We start from the raw sequence: 24923 nt of genomic DNA, 5'->3' as shown, positions 1-24923 counted from the left end.
ACTGTGAATAAGCAGATCATAAAATTTTTTTTCTATGGACTGGTCTATGGTCTATATTAAACTTTTGTCAGATCTCAAAGGAACAACTTTTTTAAAAAGTTAAAAGTTTCCTCCACTAGGCTATCCGTAATCCGGGACTCAACTGTTTTCACAGTCATCTTGCCATAAACATAACATGGAGTGTTCAGTATTCTAGGCAAAAACTGTCACCTAAAGCAACAGACACTTGATATGTATTCTGTCTCCACTGCCAAGTAGCCTGTGATCCCTTTGCCTGCTTTCTTGTGAACAGAACCCCTGGTTGCCTGCCCCCGTCTGATCAGTGCCACCCCCAGACACAGCCAGTCTGCCCTGAGCCTGTATGGGGTTGGCTGTCCCTGGTCAGTGCAGGGAGGTGACAGAGCAGACCCACTCTGTCCTGTATGTGGCCAAGGAGGCCCAAGGGAAGTCAGCCTTCACATGGAGCCAAAATGTAGCAGTGGGAAGACCCCAGGCTCCTGACTGCTGTGGTAGAACTGCAGGACCGGCTCACCCTTGATGCCCACGTCCTGTGGACTCCTGTTGGGTGAAGGGGTGTTCCTTGTTGTTGAAGCTGTTTGAGTGACTGTGTCTATTACTTGCTGTCAAATCTGATCCTGATGGACAGGTTTGGGTTTGTGTGAATGTGTGAGAAAGCTTTCACCCCAGGAAACCCGCCGCTTGCACAGCAGTAAGTGTGGTACCCGCCCCCCAGCAGCTCCGGGGGGCCCTGTTAGAAATGCACGTCCCCAAGCACTGCCTAAGAACTTCAGTTAATTTAGGGCCCAGCTCTCATCCTCCAGGTGGTTCTGAGGCCTCGAGAGACCATTGTCACCCCACCGTACTTCCTATAAGAACCAGAGGCCATGCCAGTGCACAGCCATGACCTCCTTTTACAAATGGCTGCAAAGAAACAACCCAAAGCCTTGAGGTTATAATGTAGAGCCAACTGGTAGGTTGTAATGTGATAAAACTATGGTTCCTCTTGAAACTTTGCTAATTAAACAAGAAATATTTAGGCGTGCCTGGGTGTTTCAGTCGGTTAAGTGTCCCAACTCCTGATTTTGGCTCAGGTCATGATCTCAGGGTCCTGGGATCAAGCCCCGTGTTGGGCTCTGTTCTTAGCACAGTCTGCTTATCCTTCTCCCTCTGCCTCTCCTTCCACTCATGCGTGCTCTCTCTCTCAAATAAATAAAAATCTTTTTTAAAAACCCCAAGAAATATTTAGAAAAATACTAAGTCCTCCAAGTTTTCCTAGAACCTAAGCATTTCCATTTAATATACATTTCAGTCGACCTCTTGTGCTGCTTCTAAGAGGTGAATTATAGGTTCTCCCCTCTAGGAATAAGGGACAGGGCTGCGTCTTCTCCCTTCCACACCACAGACACCCTCACCTGCCAAGGGCAGCCCTATACCCTATACCCCCACTTTGATTCCTTCTGTGCAGATACACTTGTCTGGGTGTATATGTCGTGCTGGGGACAGATGATGCATGCTGCGGTTACAAAGCACAGGAGTTTTGCTGATAATGAGCTCTCTGTTTGCCAGGGAAATCCACATAAGTGAATGAAGAGACAATTATAACAGTTCACTGGCATAAGGGCTGAAATAAGGTGTTGACAGGAAATATGGGTATTTTTTTAAATCATCTTCTCCAAGTATACTGATCTATTTGGGAGGAATAAATTTTGGGATTCCTTGCCCCTGGCAACAGGAAGCCAGAGCTCAACCCCATGACCCTGGTTCAGGAGTCATGCAGAGGTGAGGCACAATCTGGGGCCACCCAAGGCAGCAGCGTGAGGTGGTGGTGGTGCTAATGGCACCCGGTGAGAGGGCAGTGGTGCTTCCCCAGGGCCCCAGTGTGGCTTCCTGCATTCCACCCTGTCCGTTGGTTCTGAGTCTCATCTCGTTCATTCTCTGGGTTACTTGAGATCCTTCCAATAATTTCCCTTTTTTGCTTAACTCAGCTAGGATTGGTTTCTGTTGCTTAAAACCAAGAATTCCAAAGGAAAACAGATAAACAGGGTGGAAGTTAGAGGTGACAGTAACACAAGGAAATCGGGAAAGAAGTTACAGTGGCGTGAGTAGCAATACCATTAATATCCAGGAATTAGAATCTGGCAGCCCAGCCCTGTGATGGAAAATGACTAGTCACCTGTAGCACCTGGAATCAACTATTCGTGTGGGTCGGGTTTGTGGAACTCACATTGCCACCACTGTGGAACAGTGTAAAAGGCAAAGGAGTGCAAGATTGTGGTATAGGGTGGCAATTACTAACAGCACTGAATTGGAATGTAAACAGCAAACAAAACATCTAAATTTTTAAAACATAAGACCTGGGAGTTGCTATGCAAGTGGTAAAATATATTGTTGTATAGTCACAGGGTTGAAATAGCCACAAAATGTGAAAGTTGGTTCGGTAATATGGGAAGAACGGCCTCTGTACCAGAATGGAGGTACTTAGGAGTTTTGGAAAGACTCGGAGCACACCAGGCTCACCAACACCCACACCTCACTTATGCTCCCCCCAGCCCACCACTGCTTTCAGACCTGAAGTAGCCAATAACAAAGTCGATGCTGGGAAGACTTGGCTTCCACACGAGAAGAACCCAGCCTTTTACTAATTCATGTCAGCAAAAATGAAGGGAACAAATGGAGGAACGGATTCTGAGTATAGGAGTCCACAGAATAAAACAATACTGAGTTGGGCTGAGTTTATGGATAGTGTGTTGGTTTAAACAAAGGAGAGATTCTACTTGGCGCAACTGGTTACTAAGTGGCCCAATGAGGCTGAGATGCCAAAAATTCCTGTCGCACTTGAAGTGGGCTCTGGAGTGGGCTGGAAAATGGCCCCAAAAGGTAGCCACATCCTAGTCTCTGGAGCTTGTGAAGGTTACCGTATATGGGGAGGAAAAGGGTTTTTGTAGGCATTAAATTCAGGACCTGAGATGGGGAGACTCTCCTGGGCTGTGCAGGTGAAGGAGGCAGGGAAGGGTTTTACACCCAGGTATTCAGAAGAGAGGATGAGGTGCAGATACTGCCACAAGCCAAGGGAGCCTGCAGCCCCCACAAGCTGGAGGAGGCCAGGAAAAGATTGTCTCCCGCAGTCTCCAGCGGGAGCAAGCCCTGCAGACACTGATTGTGGGCTCCAACCTCCAGGACTGTAACCGTAGATTTCTGTGCTTTTAAGCCACGAAGCTTGCGGTCATTTGTCGTAACAGCCATAGGAAATTAGTACAGGCACCCTGACTTAAATGGGAGACGAAGACCCAGGAGTTCAGTGGCAAAGCCGGGAAGCTGACCAGAGCAGGCAGAAGGGCCCTCCCCCAGATAACTCTGGGTTGATTGATCACCAAGTGCCTGGGTTGAAAAAGATAAAGTGCCCACGAGATCCCTGTTTGGTTTGCATACTTAAACCCTATGTCAGATCTGTGAATACAGGTCTGACTTGAGCAACCCTGAGAGAGACATGGCCCTTCAACCAATTTGTAGACTAGGATAGTTTCACAGAGCAGAGAGCCTCAGCTATCCAGAAGGGTAGCTGCACTCAAAGAACTTGTGAGAACTTAACAAGTTTGTTCTGTGACTTTTCTTTCTGTAGGCATTTACCGCAGACTGGCAAAGATCTACAAGCTTGACACTGTTGGCAAGGCTGTGCCTTTGTTGGGGTTACAGGACCCGCAGGACCCCAGCTCATTGATGCCTTGTGAGCAACTATGGCACGAGGGGCCAGCATGGGTGTCACCAGTGGGAGTCGTTTAGGGATGGCACTGCGGTGGCCCTGAGTAATCCAAGAGGACCTGTGCTTTGGGACCATCCAACCTTTCCTTGGTGCTCCTTTCTGTGTCCAACACACACATGCTGCCTCCACTTGCACCTCTTTGTGCCCTTGTTTCCTACTGACGTGGCTGTCCCCTCAGCTACCAAGATGCCTCTCCCCTGCATCCTCACTTGTTCGAGAGTACAGCGTCTCAAGCCCCTGCAGACCTTCTGACCCTACAAGGCTCCCAGGCTCCCCCTGCCCCTTAGGGTGTGAGCCTGCTGCTATGGACCAGTCTTCCCCGTGCCCTGAGTGCCCGGGCTTCCCTGAGAAACTCACTCTTCATTTTAGAATCAACTCCGTGCCTTCTCACCCCTCATAGCCCTGGTTTTTCTATTACCACTCCCCTCTGCCTTTGAACACCACAGAAGCAGGCTGCTTTATTCACTTCCTATTCCAGAGCCTAAAGCTGGTTCTGACACAGAGCAGACACTTTTAAATGAGTGAACAAATCAATGCACCCTTCATGGGTTCCACTCTGGGACACTCCCGGGATAGAACAAGAAGTGTCTGACCATGTGGCCCAGGGAGGGCCCCCTGGCAGCCCCAGACAGTAGGTCCCATGGCTGCACCACAGCTCGGCCGGGGGTTACTGCAAACCACAGTCAGCTTGTAGGAGTTCAGCCGAGTGGGGCAGCCCCTGGGCTCCTCACATGCACCAGCCGGGCCTCCAGTGCCAAGAGGGAGGAAGGAGCAGCCACGGGCGCCTGAGACAACTTGACACTGCCGCGTGCACCCCCAGAGTGTTCCCCCCACTGCTGCTCGTTCAGCACGAAATCTGCGTGCGTGTTCCCCACCTCTCTTGGGAGGGCTGTTTCTCGTTCCAGGCGGAGAGAAACCTTCCGTGACCAGGTAACGTGCCCAAACCCGCGGACACACACATTCTGGCATCGGTGTTTCCACCGTGGGGGCCAGGCAGCGGTAATCTGCTATGGCAGCCCGATTGACTAAAACATAAAAACAAGAGGTGCCATATCCCTCTGTGAATTAAAAACAGCAGTGTGTTCACGACGGTTGAAGCTGGTAAGGATCCAGTTCACTACTCTCTCGACTTCTGTAAATGTTTAAGATGTTCAGAAGTAAGTGTTAAAAAGAAAATTCATCTCGGATGGGGATTCTTTCCAGTTGGTTCACATGTTGACGGATGAACTGAATGACTACTTTGTACTGATGGAACAAGATGATCCCGGACAGTCCTATTCTAGTTTTTCATTTTTTTGGTCTCACTGCTGCGACCACGTTGATGTAGTTAGGGACCAGAGGGGTCTTGTCATAGGAATGCCACCTAATTCTTTAAATTTCTTTCGAGTTCAATGCCAAATGTTCAAGTTATCTATAATTAGAAATTACTTATAAGGGTTTTACCATCTAATAAGTCTTTCAATCTTAGTGAAAACGAAGAACCGACTTTTAAAAGGGTTTGTTATTCATTTGGACTCATTCATCTTCTGTTTCTGGTAAGCAGACATAAACGTCCTCAACTCACTGCCAAGAAGAGGTTAGCCATAAAATCTTAATCTTTCACTATTACTCTCCCCGCCAGTGGTCACAGTCCTCATTTTCAATCAGAGCCTAAAGTAACAATGGCATCCGGTATTTACGAAGTACGTTCAGTGTGCTGGGAATTTTACTGAGAGCTCTGAGCACTTTATGCTGTCTTATTCCGTAATAACCTTATGAGGGAGGTCCTACAAGTCTGCCCTGTTTTGCACCTGAGGATGATAGCTTGCTCAAGGTCACCTTCGGCGCGCGCGCGCGCGCACACACACACACACACACACACACACACGCGCCAAGCACAGGAGGCAGGTACAAAGGCAGGTTTGTCCGACTTCACAGCCCAAGCTCTTAACCGCTGTACTCGTGATCCCCAGCAGGCGAGTAAGCGTGTGCTCGTCAAGCATCAAAGCTGTAACGTCCAAGAAGGTAGGCCCTTAGCTTTGCCAGTGCCTTACCTCAATTTGGGGGATGGGCAAGTGCTGGAAGTCCTTGCATGGAGAGGGAGCCTGGCTTTTAGTCTTATACAGAATGTAGGGCAGGAGACAGGTCATGGGCTCCTTCTGCAGTTTCACAGCCGCAAAACAGTACCCAAGGCCTGGCCGTGCTCGCCACTCCTGCTTTTTTTCAGCAGCAAGAGCAGGTGACTTACTTGGGCCCCGTTCCGAGCAGGAGCAAACACGGCTACTTGGAAGAGGGTTGGATTTGCGTTGTCACAATACGTGTGTAAAGGAACTCAGCTGGCCTGCATCAGGTTCCTGGTAGCCTTTCACTTGCACATGTGTGGAAGGGCCATCCCTTCACGTATTCAGCTAGTATGTTTTGAGTGCCTATAATGTGTCGACCCTGTCGATTCCCACCTGCCTCACCCCACTGGCTGTGAACCTGTGATGGTCATTCAGCAGAGCCAGCTGTGCCTGGCAGATGAGAAGAACCCCCTTCCCACCAGCAAGGCCTTCTGGGGGCCTGGGCTCCCCCTCCTTCTCCCTCTGATAAGGGGGCCCATGAATGGTCCTCAGGCCACAGTTCATCTTCCGGTTCTTTCTTGCTGAGGTGGAAAGTCTCCGTCTCACCCACTAGACGAGACGTGGTGCTGTTTGTTTCCTGTGCCCTATAGCTTAAGGAGCACATGGAAGGTCTCTATTTTTTCCCCTCATTCCTGTATTTGTCTCTTTCACGTGTAGTTGATTTTTTTAAGTGGAATGTTTGAATTCCTTCTTAATTTCCTTTTGCATGCAATCTATAGCAGTTTTCTTTGTGGTTACCATGGGGATCAACATCCTAAAGTTATAACATTCTAATTTGAATTTGTAGCAGTCCAACTTCTGTAACAGAAAAACTGCTCCTTTACAACTCCGTCCCCTCCCCCTTTGGGTTGTTGATGCCACGAATTACATCTTTATACCTTGTGTGTCCGAAAACATAAATTTTTTTAAAAAAATGCATTAGTCCCCTAAGTGTTGTGGAAAACAAGATTTGGAGTTACAAAGCCAAGTTACAGTAATACTGGTTTTACAGTAATATTTTTTCTTCATATGTCTTAGTCTCTTAAATGACTTAGCTAAGAAAAAAGTAGTTACAAACCATTGTTACAATAACACGAGCTTTTATAATTGCCCATATATTTACCTTTATGAAGATATTCATTTCTCCACACGGCGTTGAGGTAGTGTCTAGTGTCCGTTCATTTCTCCCTGCAGGACTCCACTGAGCATTTACTGTGGGTACATCTCGTGGTCACAGACTCACTCAGCTTTAGGTTTATTCTGGGAATGTCTTGATTTCTCCCTCACTTTTGAAGGACAGTTTTGCCAGATATGGGATTCTTGGTTAACAGTTGTTGGTTTTTTTCTTTTAGCACTCTTAACGCATCGACCCAGTGTCTTCTGGCCTTCACATTGTGATACGAAATCTGCACATATTCTCATGGAGGACCCCTGTGTGTGGTTATTTTCTTCTCTGCTGCTGCTTTCAAGATTCGTTCTCTGTCTTTTAAACATTTGATTATAATGGTCTCAGGGTGGGTCTCAAGTTCATACTACTTGGAATTTGTTGAACTTCTTGGATGTTTATACTCATGTCTCCCCTCAAGTTTGGGACGTTTTCAGCCATTTATTTCTTCAGATATTTGCTCTGCCCCTTTCTCTCTTTCTTCCCCTTCTGGGTTGCCCACAGTGTGTATGTTGGTCTACTTGACTGTGTTGCACAGGGCTCGTAGGTTCTGCTCACTTTTCTTCATTCTTTTTTCTTTCTGTTCCTCAACCTGGATAATTTCCATTGTCCTATCTTCAAGTTCACGAATACTTCTGTCTGCTCAAATCTGCCTTTGAATCCCCTTAGTGAATTTTTCATTTCAGTTGTATTTTCAGCTCCAGAATTTCTTTTTAGGTTTTCAGTCTTGTTGGTATTTCCATTTTGTCCATACACCCTTTTCTTGACTTTCTCCACCTTTAGGGCCATTGTTTTAGAGGCTTTGTTTACTAGATCTGCCATTAAATCTTTCTCACAGATTCTGTTGAAATTTTTTCCGTGGAATGGGTCATACTTTCCTGTTTCTTTGTATATCTTGTGATGCTTTGTGAAACACTGGACATTTGAATCTACAATGCAGAACTGTGGAAATCGGGTTCTCCCTCTTCCCCAGGGTGTGCTGTTTTTTGTTGTTTTTACCATTGTAGGTTCTATCAGCCTGAGGTATGAACAGTGTCTTCTTATGTCTCTTCGGACCCTTTCCTTGGGCATTCATGGCCACTTTCTCGTTTTCCTTGTACATGCAGCTGTTTTTTAATGTCCTAGTCTTTAATGTCTGGCTCCCAAATGGGGAAAAGCAGAACCGACGTTGGGGTGGGGGTGTTAGGGGGTAGTGGTGGTGGTGAGTCCTGGCCCTTTAAATCTCAAAGTCACTTCAGCTGGGGCGGGGGGAAGAGATTGCAACAGAGGAGGAGAGGCAACCAGAATGGCTGCCCGCCTCTTTGCCTGCACCTTTGACAGAACTAGCAATCAGCAGTCAAAGCACAGATCCCCAGTATTTGGAAGACAGGGTCCTTCTTACCCATCCTAGTTCCTGTAAGTCCTGTGCAAGATGTTCACGTGGCGGGGGCGGGGGATGGGTAGCTGCCACTGTGTGAAGAGCTAGAATTTACTGTGCAGGCCTTCTCTGCAAGCTGCAAGCCTTCTTCAAATAGTTACACCAGACAGGTTCTGCCAGTGCAACTGTTGCCTACCTGGGGGACAGATTTCTGGTGCTTCCTACCCCACCATCTTCCCAGAATCCTCGCTGCTTGACTGCCTTTGATCTACTGTTTCAGGTTGTCCTGAGGGTCTACTTCCTCTCTCCAGCACACAGTTACGCTGCTCCAAGGCCACCAGTCCCTTGGGAGAAAGGCTAACTATGAATTTTTTGGCAGTGTACTTGGGTCCCCGCTCAAGGGGACCATGCCTCCCCTGCATACAAGGGGTTCTGGGTTTGTAAACTGGCTCAAGTCTGGGAACTGATTGAGGGGCCAGGGTTCTCTTTTTTGATTCAAATAAATTTTTTTTTCACTTGACCTAGAACTAACTCTTCCATTTACACAAATCAAGAATTTCTTAGGCTTCTATGTATTTCATCTAGTCCTCTTGTTGGCCCATGGCAAGCATTTGCAAGAGATCAGCTAGTGATAGAAGCAAAAAGTTAATATTATGCTCAAACCAACTAAGCCACTAATTGGCCAGGATCAAAAGTATTAAATCATCTTATTTTATTTTATTCCAACAGTTTTTTCAGTTTTAGTCCGGAGAACTTGTAATGAAAATGTAGCATTCCTGCACTGATTCAGTCTTAGAGGGTTTTTCTCTTCTTTTCTTTCTCCAATTCATAAAATAAAAAGCAGTTTGGCAAGAGTAGCCCTGGAAAGTGGAGAGAGCTGTGCCTGGCTTATTGAGAGTAGCAGTTTTTTGTTTTTTAAGATTTATTAGAGAGGGAGAGAGGGCACGGGCAGGGGGAAGTGGCAGAGGGAGAGGGAGAAGCAGGCTTCCCCACCGAGCCTGATGTGGGGCTCAGTCCTAGGACCCAGAGATCATGACCTGAGCCAAAGGCAGACACTTCACTGACTGAGCCCCCCAGGCGCCCCAGGGTAGCAGTTTAATAGGAAACAGGGAGCATTTTCTTGGGGAAGAAAAAAAATGAGCAGAGTGGGGTTGGAAGGTTGCTTGAGTCAGGTATGGTTTGCTAACGGAAGACCTTAAATGTGTAACATAAAATCAGTCTTGTGGAGACCTGATTTCAGTGTGTAAAGGGTGGTTGGGGGCTGACACTGAGTCCCAACACTACAGTCTACTGTACTAACAGATGTACACAGTGGTGATGGCCTAGACCAGTGAGGTGGTAACAGACACATTGCTGAAGAAAGCTAGCTTGCAGTAGGCCAAGCAGAGGAATCAAAACCCCAAATTTCAAGCCCAGGTCTGGTAGGCAGAGTGGCCCCAAAAGATGTCCAACTCCCAACTGCCAGGCCCTATGACTATGGCAGTTTACATGGCAAAGGAGATTTAGGGCTGCTAATCAGCTGACTTTAAAACAGGCAGATCAGCTTAGATTATCTGGGTCACCGAATGTAAACACAAGGATCTTGACATGGAGGAGGGAAGCAGGAGATGCTCGGTGCTAGCAAGGGGACCATGAGCCAACAGAAAGGGAAGGGAATGGATGCTGCAGAAGAGAAGGCAGCCCTGCTGACACCCTGACTTTGGCCCAGTGAACTACAGCAACGTAAGAAAACAAATTTGTGCTGTTGTAAGCAACTGAATCTCATTTATTTATTTATGGCAGCAATAGGAAACTCATATACCACATGCCCCAAATTACCCAACAAAACAGCTAGACTGAGGAAAGCAGACAATTTCAGGGTGTTTAAGGTCTGGGGATATAACTCAGATTAAAAGATGCCCTTCTTTTTGTGATGTTTACAGATGCGAATTGTAAGCATCCTCCTGTCTCCATCTAAGACCAAGCTGCAGAATCCACACCAATACTAAAAACAAAAGGAGTGTAGTGCCTGGTTGGCTCAATTGGCGGAGCATGACTCTAGATCCCAGAGATGTGGGTTCAAGCCCCATGTTGGGTGAGACATTAAACATTTTTTTTAAAAAGTCTTAAAACAAAAGCAGTATCTGCTACAGGCACATCCCAGTTCAAGTAATGAAGTGTCCAATTAATGAAAAGTCAGTAGGTCACATAAAATATAATAGTGCCAGGTCCATGAATGTTGAGTGAAAGATGGTACAGTAATTTTTCATATTATATAAAATCGTTGGATTGAGTTTATTTAAAATAGTTGTAATTACACAGGAAAATAAAATGAATATGTAGACAGGGTCACACTGACTGGAGGGATGCTACTGTATAGGAGGCAAAACTGCCAAGGTTAAAAAAAGGGAGGGCTGTTCACTTATCCCGATCCTGAGGTACAATGAGAAAAAAGTGGACAGCCGTGAGGTGAGCCAAGAACACACTGGCTTAACCAAAGGGCACAACTATTCGTGCAACCCCTACTTTAGCATAATATCCTCTGTATTGTGAAAAACCCCACATAAGATGGCAAGTCATGGGATCTAGTTGGCTCCACCTTGCACAAAGGTCTAGGAAGGATTCTGTGAGAAATTTGCAGAAGTGTAAAGTCCTAAGGAAAATAATCTGTTACAGAGACTGCAGGCTTCAAAAGGGTTTCTGGGTGCTGCACACCTGTCTTTTCCAGTCGTAATTTTGAGTCCGTATAGATGAGAACAAGACCACTGTCCTTCTTATTGGCCTAGAAGGAAACTCCAGTACTGGAAGCTTGTCCTCAAGGGGCCCAGTGTAAACTGACAACAGCATCAACTACTCCCCAAAGAGGTGAGACCTAGAGCCTGTAAGGTCTTCCCAGGATTCTACAAACACTAAGATCATCCCAGGATTCTATAAGCACAGAAGTCTTCTCAATTGGCCTCTTAATTTGGATGCTATGGAAAAAAGTGCTCACTGTTCAAGTGTTGGGAACAGGGGGCGCCTGGGTGGCTCAGTCGTTAAGCGTCTGCCTTCGGCTCAGGGCGTGATCTCAGAGTCCTGGGATCTGGCCCCACATCAGGCTCCTCTGCTGGGAGCCTGCTTCTCCCACTCCCCCTGCTTGTGTTCCCTCTCTCGCTGGCTGTCTCTCTGACAAATAATAAAATCTTTAAAAAGAAAAAAAAAAGTGTTGGGAACAGCTTAATTAAAGGTAGTCTCTCAACCCTTGGCTGCACAGGAGAATCCTTACGGCACTAAATGTTTCACACTGTTTTTACGCAAGTCAGCCAGGATGTGGATTGTCCACAACAAGCACCGCCAAGTGTAGCATTTCCCTCACTTACCTGGCCACAGTATTGAGAAAACATAGCTTAGAAAATGCTGCCCCAGATAGGAAAATTAGCATGATGAGAACAGGGGGAACAGGAAAGAATCATGGAATCTGGGTATCATACAATTACACAGAAGAAAACACACACATGAGGATGCTGACATGAAAGCCTTTGTTTTTAATTTGGTTGATACACATTTGACAAAATATTTTAGAACAAAATAACCCACGAACAGGCACAAGGTATTTACAGTTAACAACTGTGGAAAACATAGAACTGACGTACTCTCAAACAGAAATGTCTACTTACAAAATTTTCTACTGTGAATCTGGAAGACTCTCAGTTCCTACTCATGACCAGGTCTGAACCCCCCTAGGTGGCGTGTGAGGCCCAGGAGCAGGAAGTGCAGTTCTGACACATTTGGCAGTTAAGGATCATCTATTGGTGTGAGCTCACAGGGAAGAAAAGAGAGAGACCTGGCGGGCGGGGTGGGTGGGGTGGGGAAAGTGGTGCAGAATGGAAGACTCCGAAGGAAATAACTAAGGACAAGACCTAAGTCACACTCATCTTTCCCGGTTTCCTAGAGGAGGCTGCAAACCTTTTTAAACTTACTCGACATCTCTTTTAGCAGAAAATCAGCAACCCTGAGACTCCAATTTTCCATGACGTAAAAGCTAATAAACATCTAGAACTGCTCAAGATTTATAAATAAACTAACTTTACATGATCAAATAGGAACTTCAAAATACCTTTTATGATCTGAAAACACATTTAAGACAAAAAAATTTCTCAAATTTTTCATGCCTAATTCTTAAACATTCCAACTAATAATTTCCATTATCTGAAGTTAGTTTCACAAAAAAAAAAAAAATACACTTTGACTAGAAGTTTTAAATTGAGTAAACTTGCTCTTGACTGTTAAGTGGACCACCTACATCTTCATATTATTCAAATACATTTAAAAGAAATTAGAGAAATTTTATCCATCTGGAATACAGTTACAAATTTCTTGACGTACAAGATAGCCACATAAACAGAGACCATAAAAAAACCCAAATGCTTATTCTTTGTAACGCTACTGCGACGGTTAAACACAGTACAGCACACACGCCAACATCTACTGATCCAACCGCGTGTTACAGTTCCAACAGCTCTGTCGATACTGTGCCCACGCCACGTGGAAAAGTCAGATTTGCTGCTCCTCCAGTGGCTGCTCAAGGGCTTCCATGAGCTTCTTATTTGCCTCCTCATTATGCCGGCTCTGACAGTGAGTTAGATGTTTCTTAAAGCCTCTTGGGAAATTTGATTCAAAATTACAACGTGGACATTTAAGTAAACTCTGCCCGTGGGCTGCTACATGATTTTTAAGGAGAGATTCCAAAAGAAAAGCCTTTCCACAAATTGTACATTTGTAAGGGCTATGAACATTATGCTTATTAACCAAATGATGCAAAACCGCACCTTTTTTCATAGCTCGACAGCAACAAATTTTGCAGTAATACTTTCCTTTTCCGCGCTTCATATACTTTGCAATCTCTTCTTCGGAGATAAAAGCCTCTTTCTCTTCAGTAAACTGTAACACATTTTTGGACTGCTCTGGACTAGTCATGTCCATTTTGTTCTCTTTACTAAAATCAATAGACTCTACATCAACCTGCTCCTGATCACTGCTCGACTCTTGGCCCTTGCTGTCTATCACGTCTAAATCTGCTTTGATGTACTCACTGCTACTAAGCTCAGCATCTGAGTTCTCTTGGTTGTCTTTCTTGAGTTTCTTCGAGGAAGGAAATAAAGTGTCTTCTAAGAGTTTCTTAGGTGTAGCTAGTAGTTCTTCCTGAACCAAAAGATCACACTTTTGATCATCTAGGGCATCTGTCTGTAGTTCGTCACCAAGCTCAACTGCCTTCTGAGATTCTGAGAAGATAGCAGATTTGGGAAGTTCAGGGAAAAGGGCATGTTTCCGGGGCTCTGGAAAAAGAGCACGTTTTCGTGGTTCAGGAGAAGCTGGAGGGGCTGTTTTGGTGGGCTCAGAAAACAGGGCAGGTTTTCTAGGTTCGGTATCAAGAGAGAGAACAGGCTTCCAGATATCGGAGGTCGCCTTAGGGGACTCAGACGGTCCAGAAGGTTTCCGAGGTTCAATAAAAAAGGAAGACTTCCAGAGGTCAGGGGAACCACCACGGGAACTTTTCTGGGACTCGGGAAAATCAAGTGAAGCAGGAGAAGTTTTTCGCTGATCAGGAGAAAGCTTCCAAAGCTCTGGAGACCCTGAAGGTTTTCTGAGCTCTGGAGATCCTGCTGGACTGCGGATCTCTGGGGACAATGGTGGGCCTGGTTTGCGAAGCTCAGGAGACAAGGGAGGTCCTGCTTTACGAAGCTCAGGGGACACTGAGGGAACTGTCTTCCAATGTTCAGGTGACAAGGTGGGAGTTGTCTTTCGGAGTTCTGGCGGGCCAGACTTCCATGACTCAGGAGACGCAGGGGGAGACTTCCAGGAACCAGGAGACACCGATGAAGATTTCCAGGATGCGGGGGACACAGAGGAAGTTGGTTTCCATGGTCCAGGTGAGATAGAAGGAATTGGCTTCCAAGGACCAGGAGACACAGATGGAGCAGGTTTAGCTGGCTTCCAAGGTCCCGATGACGCCGAAGGACTGGATTTCCAAGACCTTGGGGACCCAGGTGGCCCTGGCTTCCAAGAACCTGGTGACACAGCTGGGGCTGGTCTTCTGGGCTCTGGGGAGACAGCAGGGAATGGCTTCCAAGGCTCAGGAGACTCCGATGGGGATGGCTTCCTTGGCTCAGGGGAGATAGTCCGGGCTGGCTTCCGAGACTCTGGAGATGCAGTTGGGGATGGACCCCAAGGTTCAGGGGAAGCAGCCAAAACTGGTGACTCTGGAGATGAGCCTGAAGGTGGCCCCAATGTTTCTGGGAAATGGGAGTGTTTCTGGGGTTTAGGATTAATAAGAGTGGCCTTTACTGGCTCAGGAGATATAGGGGCAAGTTTCTGTGGTTCTGGAGAAGGAACAGGGATGGGTTTCTGAGACTCAGAAACAAGAGGGACTGGTTTTGGAAGTTCAGGAGAAGAAATAGAGGCAGATTTTGGAGGCTCAGGAGAAGGAAGAGAAGGTGTCTGTGACTCAGGAGAAACAACAGGGCCAGGCTTCTGAGGCTCCAGGGAAGTGAGAGGTGTAGGTTTTGGTGATTCTGGAGACAAGATTGGGCCAAGTTTCTGTGTTTCTATGGAAAGGGCAGGTAGGGGTTTTGGGAGTTCTGCTGAATTAGAGGGTATTTTCTGGTGCTCAGGAAGAGGAGGGCTTTTCCCAGGATCTGTTTCTTTGCTTAGCTGATTTTTTGGTTTCTCATTCCACTTCTCTGGGCCTGCATGTTTGGACGTGATGTGATAGTACACATTAGAGTACATCTTGCTGGTGAAGAAGCACTTATGGCAGTGGAATAGCTTTGCACTTTTCTGGTAAAATATCATTTTACCTAACCCACCAGCATCCATTTCATCACAAAATTCTGGATGGATGGTGCCCATGTGGATTTGCACATTTTCATAATCCGTGCCTCGGAAACTGCAGTGGTCACACTCCAAACGTGATGATGGTTTACGGAGTTCTTGGAATACTTCCATTTCTCTCTCTGTCACAACACACACGATTGTATTCTGTAAAAACTTCCAACAGTGCTGCAATAAAGTAGAAATTAATTATTTTCAGGGAACATAATTTTGATTCTTTAACTGCATAATTTTACATCTGGAATGGCATGTGCATTTATCAGATCATATCTCAATAAAGATTTTGAAGAGAAAGGAGACATGGAACTCATTTTTAACTGAGTCCCAGTAACTGCTACTTTTAGAGGGATCCCCTCATGTAATCCTCCTAACACTATGACTCACTATTATTTTCATTTGTAGATGAAGAAACAGGTTCAGAGAGGTGCCTCACCCAGGTTATAACAGTGATCCAAGCCTGACCCCAGAGTCACCTAGCATGTGCCTTACATCTTGACTCCGAAACCCGGAATCAACAAGCTGTCAGCACATAAAGCTGAGCCAACATCAAAATTAAAGCAGTTTAAGCCTAAGCAAGAAACTAGCTCCAATTCAGAGAGCGTTTGTTCGACTAAAACTAAGAAAAGATGGCTTTTTAAAAATATCAACACATTTTGTAATGTTTTATCCATCCTCATATCAAATATTTTAATCATTCATTTAATAAATGAATTATTTTCTGTGTCCCGTTTTTCTAGGCAGTTGGGTTTAAAGAGATGTCTTGTACTGTGGTGCTTACATTAGGTGCAAAGCCAAATGTGAACGCAGAGAAGGCTGTTGAGGAAAGACGCCTGAACACAGATCCTGAATGACGTAAAGGAGTTCGCCCAGCAAAGGGTAATTCAGATAGAGGACACCCTGGAAGCAGTAATCATGCTTGCCAGTAATTATAACTTTTTAAAAGTTTAAGCAAGTCTTCTAGGGTGGTGAAAAGTAACGGAGCTCACAGTTAAAAATGTACTCATTCATGCAGAACACCATATTTACACAGCCTCGTACAAACACATCCTACACAAATGGCATATTAACACACTGTTCTACAACCTGTTTCCATTTAAGGAAGAGAAGGTGGTTCAGGAGAAAGAAGTCCAGGCTCCTGAGGCTTCAGGGCAGGAAGAGGAAGAGGTTTCAGTGATTCTACAAACTACAGTAGGCCAAGTAGGCCGAAGTAAGCACATCTGTGTTCCTACTGGATAGAGAGTAAGCACTAAATTTCCTTGTGCATAGCTTGAATGTGAGGGTATTTCTGAAGGGAAAATCCCTAGAAGTGAACTACCTGGTTCAAGGGTGATTTACATTTAAAATTGATACATTTCATGAAACTTTCAAAAAGTTACAGTACTATTACATACCAACCAAGAGTGTATATACCAGGGACAATTCCCCAACTCCCTCATCAATACTGAGCATTATTAAACTTCTAATCTTTGCTACTTCTCGGATGAAAATTGGAGTCTCAGCATTGTTTTAAGGTGCTTTTCTTTAATGAGAGAGAGTGAACATTTTCTCTGGTTTATTAGCCATGTGTATTTCTTTTGTGGGATGTGCCTTGTCCATTTATTTATAGTCTGCATAAAAGAAAGGACACCTTGACTGAAAATATTTTCCTAGTTTTATCATGTTTCTTCACTTTTATAGTATGTACGTGTACATATATATGTGCTTTTTTCACACACAACTGGTTTATGTAAAAATTAAACACTTAAAGGTGTTTTCCTTGTGACTGTTACAAATCATGCTTTCCCACTCCATTACTTTTTAAAGCAGTCGATATTTTTTTCCTATGATTTTGAGGATTTCATTCTTTTTACATTTGTATTTTTGGGCGGGGGGCAGAGCTCGACTTGGGGCTCGATCTCACAACCCTGGGATCATGACCTGAACCAAAGCCAAGTCAGACACTTAATCGAGTAAGCCACCCAGGCTCCCCTTTACATTTGTGTTTTTACTCTATTTGGTAAAAAGAGATAGGGATTCAGCCTATTTTTTCATCCCAAATGGATAGTTCAGTTGTCTCTCCAAACCTTTTCCTCACTGATATGTAATGTTCCATTTAGCATTTACTAAATTTTGTGTTTATGAATTCATTCCGGACTCTATTCTTTCTTTCATTTTTAAATTTTTCTAGGCAATCTCTATCTCCAACATGGGGCTTGAACTCATGACCCTGAGATGAAGAGTCGCACACTCTTCCAACTGAGCCAGCCAAGTGCCCCTAGACTCTATTCTGTTCTCTACTGGTTCCATCTGGTATGCTCTTCTCAGTGTGGGAACTCACCAACTGCAAAAAGAGATTCTGTAACATACGCAGTGAGTTTCTCCAAGTGAGTCGCAAAGTCTTTTCTCATTAAATTACGTCCCATCCTTTACCAGAGTATTAGCTGCCACCGAGAGCACGCAGTGTGTTCTGTGCTAATAGTAATTACAGGGTCAAAACGTATTCCTTCCATGGTACAGCTCCTCGAAATACAGTATAGAGATACTTATTTATAGTCAGAGGCTCCCCCTTTAATAATTTCAAAAATATTAACTTAAAAAACTTAACATTTCTATTTTGAGGACTTGTTTTGAAGATGTCATTACTGACAACATTGTTTTCTATCACCCATATCACTGGCGTATCATTTGCATTTTGGGGGAGCGGTCTAAATTTAAAAAGGTGACAAGACAGTTGAGGAAACAAACAAGTGCTTTTCAGAAAGTATTAGCCCCTTGTGAACTACCCTGCAACTATCCTGGCTTTTAGAATATTGTTTTTAGGGCTATATAGACTAAAAAAAGAATATAATCACTTAGTACTAAAGAAAAATCTCTGAAAAGAATCTTCAACTTACAAACATAATGAAGAAAACATGTAGAAAGAACGTGTAGGCTAACAACTCACCTCAGACCCAACGTCTCATAAAACTAGAAGAACGTTAAAAGAGAAGGCAGCGGTATCTCAATAACCCATCCGGCTGTACGTGGCCATAAGGGACAGTCAAGGGATGTTCATATTAAATAAGGAGGACATTACATATTAAACCACATCATTATATTATAATAAGCCCTACATCATATATTTTACAACACAGAGGTTAAGACCTCAGGCTTGCTGGGTTTGAGTGAGTCCTGTTTCCACTATATGGCTTTGTTAAGTTGTTGAACCTTTCTATGCTTCAGTTTTCTGGACTCTACAATGGATATTAATATTCTGTAGCATACCTAGAACAGTATCTTGTGGAGAGCCCTCAGTGTCAGCGATGATTATTATATTAGAAACTACGAGGGTAGCCTCTAATAAATACTTCAGTTTCTGGTAAGTAAATATTCCCCAATGACCTTGGTAAAGTTCTGCCTGACCAACACACAGTATCTCATCTGAACTATACTCAAGTCCTACTCATGACAGGAAGAGAGGTTTCGTACTTTTCATGACTTGAGTTTCTTTTCTTTTCTTTTTTTTTTAAAGATTTTATTTATTTTTTCGACAGAGAGAGAGAGACAGCCAGCGAGAGAGGGAACACAAGCAGGGGGAGTGGGAGAGGAAGAAGCAGGCTCATAGCGGAGGAGCCTGATGTGGGGCTCGATCCCAGAGTGCCGGGATCACGCCCTGAGCTGAAGGCAGACGCTCAACCGCTGTGCCACCCAGGCGCCCCTCATGACTTGAGTTTCTTAAGCTTAAATGAACTGTTAACTGTGAAGACTTTCCCATCTTCTCAAGAAACTGGTGTACAGGGGTGCCTGGGTGGCTCAGTAGGTTAAGCATCTGCTTTCGGCTCAGGTCATGATCCCAGGGTCCTGGGATTGAGCCCCACGTCGGGCTTTCTGCTCAGCGGGGAGTCTGCTTCTCCCTGTCCCTGCCACTCCTCCTATTTGTACTCATTCTCTCTCTTTCTCTGTCCAATAAATAAATAAATAAATAAATAAATAAATAAATAAAATCTTAAAAAAAAAGACAAAAAACTGGTGTACAGTAGAATTATCTTAGTGAACTCTCTCCTCTTTTTGCCTAATTTATAATCCCATCAACAAAACAACTTTCTTCATTTTCTGTATGTTAACTCATCAACTTTTTTACCAATACTAAATCATAAAATAGAGGTTATCAATAAGCCCAGTAAGTGTGTAATACAGGGATCAGATTATGAACTGTACGGGTAAAGCATTTTCTTCTAGTCCCACAGAAATTACTGAGCACAGTATTCCGTCATCAGGAAGGTCTTTAAAAAATGCTTCCGGCAAACTTACCGAATGAAAAAGCGACATCTCTAACACAGTTCAACAAGTAGAGAGCTGGTCTCTTCTTCAGCCACACCCTGGACCCCGGCTCCTACCCAAGTGTTGTGGCTCCTTTCCACAGGCAAAGCTCTACCACCATTTCTCCTTATTTCTACTTCCCATTGGCTCTATCTTTGTTTCTTGCCTCTCTGGAAATTCTACACTCACCCTGCGTTTTACAGCAGCTCCTGTAAACTACTCTCTTTGATGAATACCACTTGGCCTAATTCCTGCTGCTTTTGCCTCCAGTGGCCTCAGCCACCTCAGCTTCTCAGATTGGACTGACTCCTTTTGTCCTTAATTGCTGTCTGTTAAACCATCAGCGCTCCCACCCTTCATCTAGCGCCACTCAACCAGTTCCTCCACCATCTTGTTCCCTCTCAATCTGTGTTAAATTCCACGGCTCCTCAGATTTTGGTGTTCCCCATGTCTCCCACCTGCCCCTCCCTATTTCCTCTTCCTACCACCAACTCTTCTGGCCAGTATACCCAAACCTGCCTACTCCCAAGCCTCGTTATCATATCCTAATAACCTCTTACTTAAAAAAAAAAAGAAAGAAAGAAAAGAAAAAGAATTGTACAGAATTCACTTCTCAGTCCCCAAACTCTATCATGTATATGCGTATCTAGCACACATTCATGCACCATTATGCATGAGTGTATATGTTTTCATAGATTTTTCCTTAAGCACTTTTCAAAAAGGTCACATTTTTAAAATATTCTAAATGTTAAAAGGCAAACATAAACATATGCAAAGGAAAATTGGTAGAATAACACTATAAATCCAGGACAAGTACATTTAGAGCAGGAAAGAAAGCCCAACACGGTTTTCCCTGGTAGACTTACCAGCTTATCTTCCTAGAAGTCTTAAAAGTATGTCTTCAAAGGGCAGGCAAGTCTACATGGCTTCTGAGTTAACTACAGAAAACAGCCTGTGTATATGAAGAACAAAGATGAGAGCTGGACCTGAAAAAAAAAAAAAAGGAAAGAAAGGAAGTGTAATCAAAACTACATTTCTGTGATAATCTGTGCCCTGCAAAAGAATTCTGCCTGTTTCTCTCGCTGTCCTGTTCCCTCCAACAGTGACAGGGGTCCAATCCACTTGCTTTAATGAAATAATACCAAAGATGACCACGACACCACCCACATCTAATTCTACTTTAAAATCCATTATGGAATTAACGCCCTTGTCTATAAGCACAGCGCGCCCAAACCCACCATCTCACTCACAGACTACAAGAGCAGCTGATGTTTTGTCCATTATTCACACTACACTGCGGAGCAGTGAAGTACCAGGCAGTGAGGAAAGGACAAGATAATCAACAGGACCAAGGGGCAAAGAAAGAAGAGGCTTTGGGGGACAAGAAAGGAGAGTGGTGCTTCAGTGAGCCCTTAGGCCTCTTCACACCTGGATTTCAAAAAAATATCAGGTACTGGGTAAGTTGTTGAAGAGAAAGGAAGAAAACTGGCCACGAACAAGCTAGGTAATAGCTCACAACACACTTCTGCTGATAAGTTCTGGCACATTTCTCTACCCGTGGTCAACTGCTGTAATTGTGATAGCTGTGCTCTCCCCGCCTCCAGTCTCACGTCCTTGCAATCCACTCACCATACGGTTTCCAGTCATGTTCCAAACATAAAACCCTAATGGCATTTGCCTGCACACAATTCCTCAAGGTATCCCCAATGCCTGCAGCTCACAAAACCACAGCATATAAAGCTCTTCACCATCTGTCTGGCCCCTGACTGGACCCCATTCTCTAAATACTGAACCACCTGTAATTCTACAAACCAAGCCTCTGGACCTTCACACAGGCATTTCCTCTCCTTTACACTCCCTGGTCTCACCACCCAGCTATCAGGGAAGTTTCTCCATTCTTCAGGCAGAATTACTTCTTAAATAATGGCCAACATGCTCCCTGCCCCCCCATCCTCTTTGTGTGCGCACCCCCAGCGTAGCCATCACTCTTTGGTACTAAAAGAGTCTGGCTCTCAGAGGGCAGGGACTACCAATTCACCCCTGTAACCCTTGCATCATGAAGACTGCAGACCTGATTTTTTTTTTTTTTTAAGATTTTATTTATTTATGTGACAGAGAGACAGCCAGCGAGAGAGGGAACACAAGCAGGGGGAGTGGGAGAGGAAGAAGCAGGCTCCCAGCGGAGGAGCCCGATGCGGGACTCGATCCCGGAACGCCAGGATCATGCCCTGAGCCGAAGGCAGACGCTCAACGACTGCGCTACCCAGGCGCCCTGACTGCAGACCTGATCTTGGATTCACAGGAGTTTAAAACTAGCAGAGACCTGAGCTACATTTAGTTTTCAAATCACTGGGATTTAGAGCAGAAAGACCTCAGGGATCATCTACTTTAAAACTTCAATTTATAGCTGAGGAAATTCAAATCTAGACCTTAAGTAATCTGCTCAAGATGAAGCAAATAATCAGCAACTGACAAAGGACCAGATTAAAGTTCTGCCATTTATCCAGGTTCTTTCTAATATATCTTGACTAAACTAATGTACTGGAATCTGTAAGATCTTGACAAGTTGGTACAATGGGCAAAATCACTAAGAGGAACCCGCAGAGAACTGCATTCCACAGCCTACGTTGGACAGAATGTCCCAATGGATCACTGTCTCCAGCTCTGGGCAGCAAGGACACTTTGAGTTCGTAACAACAGGCAACATGCAAAAGAAAGCAGTCTTTAAAAACATGTCTTTTGTGAGTACAGAAACCGACCAACTTCAAACGTGGAAGAATTATGGATAATACATAACATGTCCTAGGAGCAACAAGTGGAAGCTAGCAGGAAAACAGATTCCAGCTCAAGATAAAGTTTTACGAACTACTCAATCATGGACTAGAAGGAGTTGCTCTGCCAGGAAGGAGCCCTCTGTAATTATGAGCCAATGGCCGGTACAGGACTGAAAGGATCCTCAGAGGACCAGAGTCCAAACTCTTCACTTTACAATTGAGAAAACTGATGCTGATGGAGAAAAGTGCTTGAGATCACAAGAGTTAGGTCAGAGGAATCAACAGAAGATCCTGACTTCCTGATTCTGGATCTCTTTCACATGGGCACACTGCAACAACGAGTCCTGAATTCAGCTCCTGGGTAGAGGCTAGACACATTCCTCCCAGCTTTAAGATTCTAGCAATTTCCCCCCTAAATTTCAGAGCTCCTAAGTCTAATCATGAAAGTAACTCTACACTGCCCCGACTAACAAAATTTTTCTCATTCTACTTTCTTCCTCTACAGACTACATGCTGTCCCTAAAGAAAGTTCTCAGTGGTTTGCCAGTCCACCACTGCATCACACCTATCTCCTATTCAAGAGCTTCCTCAAAGTCTAACACCTGGTCACCTTTAAAAATTTTCTGATGGAAACCAAGGATGTACTGTATGGTGACTAACATAATGTAATAAAAAAACATTAAAAAAAATTTCTGATGCATAGCTTTTAAAAACAAAACTCAATATGGACAGCATGTTCAAAGCTAACCCACTACCATTGCTCTTCACCCCTAAAACTTAATTAAAAATTAGTAAACTTTATTTTTTAGTTTCAGGTTAAAGAAAAAATTAAATGGGAAGTTCTCTACCTTGATTTACCTTCTTTCCTCCTCTGCACATAATTTCTATTATTGTTACAACTGAGGAAGGAATACTCACATATTATTATTTACTAAAGTGCAGAGTTCAGTTAGGGGTCACTCTCCTTTTGTACAAACCCATGGGTTTCCACAAACGCAGTGTCCCATACCCAGCATTACACAATGGAACAGAATAATTTCCCAGCCAGAACAATTCCCTGTGCTCTTCATAAACACTGGTCTTTTTACTGTCTCCGTGGTTTTGCCTTTCCCAGACTTTTTTTTTTTTTTTTTTTTAAGATTTTACATATTTATTTCAGAGAGAGAGAGAAAAGGAGAGGGACAAGCAGACTCCATACTGAGCACAGAGCCCGATGTGGGTGGGGCTTGATCCCACCACCCAGAAATCATGACGTGAGTCTAAACCAAGAGTCGGAGGTTCAACCGACTGAGCCACCCAGGCGCCCCCCATACATTTTCTAAATTATGGTAAAATACAACAAAATTTACTATTCTAACAATTTTCAAAACCACGATTTAGTGGCATTAAGAATATCACAATGCTGTACAATCATCCCCATTATCCATTTCCAGAACTTCTCATCACCACAAACAGAACTCTGCACCCATTAAACAAGAACTCCCCATTCTCCCAGTCCCACTGGGCCCTGGTAATCTCTATTCAATTTTCTGTCCCAGTGAATGGGATCGTGCATTTGTCCTTCTGTGTCTGGCTTATTTCACTCTCCACATCTATGCCACGGCATGTATTAAATTGTATTCCTTTCTAAGGGTGAGTCCCATTCCACTGTGCATACCACAATTTACTTTCCCTCCATCTGTTGATAGATATTTGGAGTACTTCCCTCCTTTGGCTATTCTGAACAAAGCCGCAGGTTACACAGGCGTACAACGATCTGAGCCCCTGCTTTCGACTCCTGGGAGTCTAAACCCAGGAGCGGAATTGCTGGATCCTACCTCATTCTGTGCTAAAATCGGAGGAACCACGACACCCTTTTCCGCAGTCGCTGGCTGCAGCACTTTTTGTGGCCGGCAGCCACGCACGGCTGTGCCCCCTGCCCCACCTGCGCCCCCTCCCCAACACCTGTGACTTGTTTCTGCTCACAGCCATCCGTGGGTGCGAACTGGTACCTCACTCTGGTTTTACCTCCCTAATTCGGATGGCGATGCGCATCCTGCGATGCGCTCACGGGCCATCCGGGCGCCTTGTGTGGAGAAGACCCACCAAGTCCCCTGCCCGTTTGTAAGCCGGCCGCTTCTGTCGCTGCTGGCAGGAGCTCTCCGCATAACCTGGAAACCACCCCCTGGCCGGCTGCAGGATTTCGCGTCTCCCACTCTGGGTGGCCCAGCTCGTTTTTAAGCAGCAACAATGACAAAAGCCCACGCCGACGAGGGGCAGCGACAACCGCGTCCCGGGCTGAAGCGGAACGAGCGCCTCCCTCTCGGAGCCAGCTCCCGACCTCCCCGTGGTGTCCGGCACGGTGCTTCCCGCCTCCCGCCTCCCGCAGACGACGCGGGGCTCCCCCCCGCCCCGAGGCCCACCCCGCCGGCGGACCCGTGCAGGCCGCTCCTCGGTGCACGCCCCGGGCGGGCCTCCTCGGACCCGGGCCTGCGGGGCGTCCCGGTCCGCGCGACACCCCTGCCCGCGCGGCCCGCTCCTCACCGGTGGGCCGCGGCGGCGTCCGCACACGCGAAGGACGGCGGGAGCCGCGCTCGCGGTCCCCGGCTGCTCCGCGAGGCCCTGCGGCGCGGCGGCCTCCCGAATGGCGGCGCGGCGCAGGCGCGGACTGCGGGCGCGC

The 24923-nt window shown here is 45.3% G+C and overlaps 2 protein-coding genes across 9 annotated transcripts in view; one reads left to right on the top strand and one right to left on the bottom strand.

The window, feature by feature from the left end:
• UPF3A (UPF3A regulator of nonsense mediated mRNA decay) overlaps positions 1 to 22954 on the top strand; it is a 50579-nt gene extending 27625 nt beyond the window's left edge. For 4 of the 8 annotated variants that reach the window (XM_057306864.1, XM_026488742.4, XM_026488741.4 and 1 more), the window contains one exon: positions 22770 to 22954. In XM_057306864.1, coding sequence (XP_057162847.1) covers positions 22770 to 22863 — 94 coding nt within the window. In that variant the 3' untranslated portion in view covers positions 22864 to 22954. Of the gene's footprint in view, positions 1 to 3619; positions 5035 to 17379; positions 17640 to 22769 lie in introns of those variants that run through there. The other 4 variants (XM_048215621.2, XM_048215620.2, XM_044380198.3 and 1 more) reach the window with 2 other exon arrangements.
• Positions 11844 to 24891, bottom strand: CHAMP1 (chromosome alignment maintaining phosphoprotein 1). The gene is made up of 3 exons (XM_026488758.4): positions 24788 to 24891; positions 20357 to 20476; positions 11844 to 15380 (listed from the first exon to the last, which is right to left on the bottom strand). Exon 3 carries the CDS (start codon positions 15324 to 15326, stop codon positions 12876 to 12878), a length of 2451 nt encoding a protein of 816 aa, XP_026344543.1. The 5' UTR covers positions 15327 to 15380; positions 20357 to 20476; positions 24788 to 24891; the 3' UTR covers positions 11844 to 12875.
• Positions 24892 to 24923: the final 32 nt, after the last annotated feature.

This window comes from Ursus arctos, unplaced genomic scaffold (assembly GCF_023065955.2).
Source record: "Ursus arctos isolate Adak ecotype North America unplaced genomic scaffold, UrsArc2.0 scaffold_10, whole genome shotgun sequence".
Lineage (NCBI taxonomy): Eukaryota > Metazoa > Chordata > Mammalia > Carnivora > Ursidae > Ursus > Ursus arctos.
Note: the sequence above shows the minus strand (reverse complement) of the source record. Positions and strands in the feature narration are given on the sequence as shown.

Coding starts and splice junctions, on each gene's coding strand:
- CHAMP1 (XM_026488758.4), bottom strand. CDS start 15,326: ATGGAAGTATTCCAAGAACTCCGTAAACCATCATCACGTTTGGAGTGT.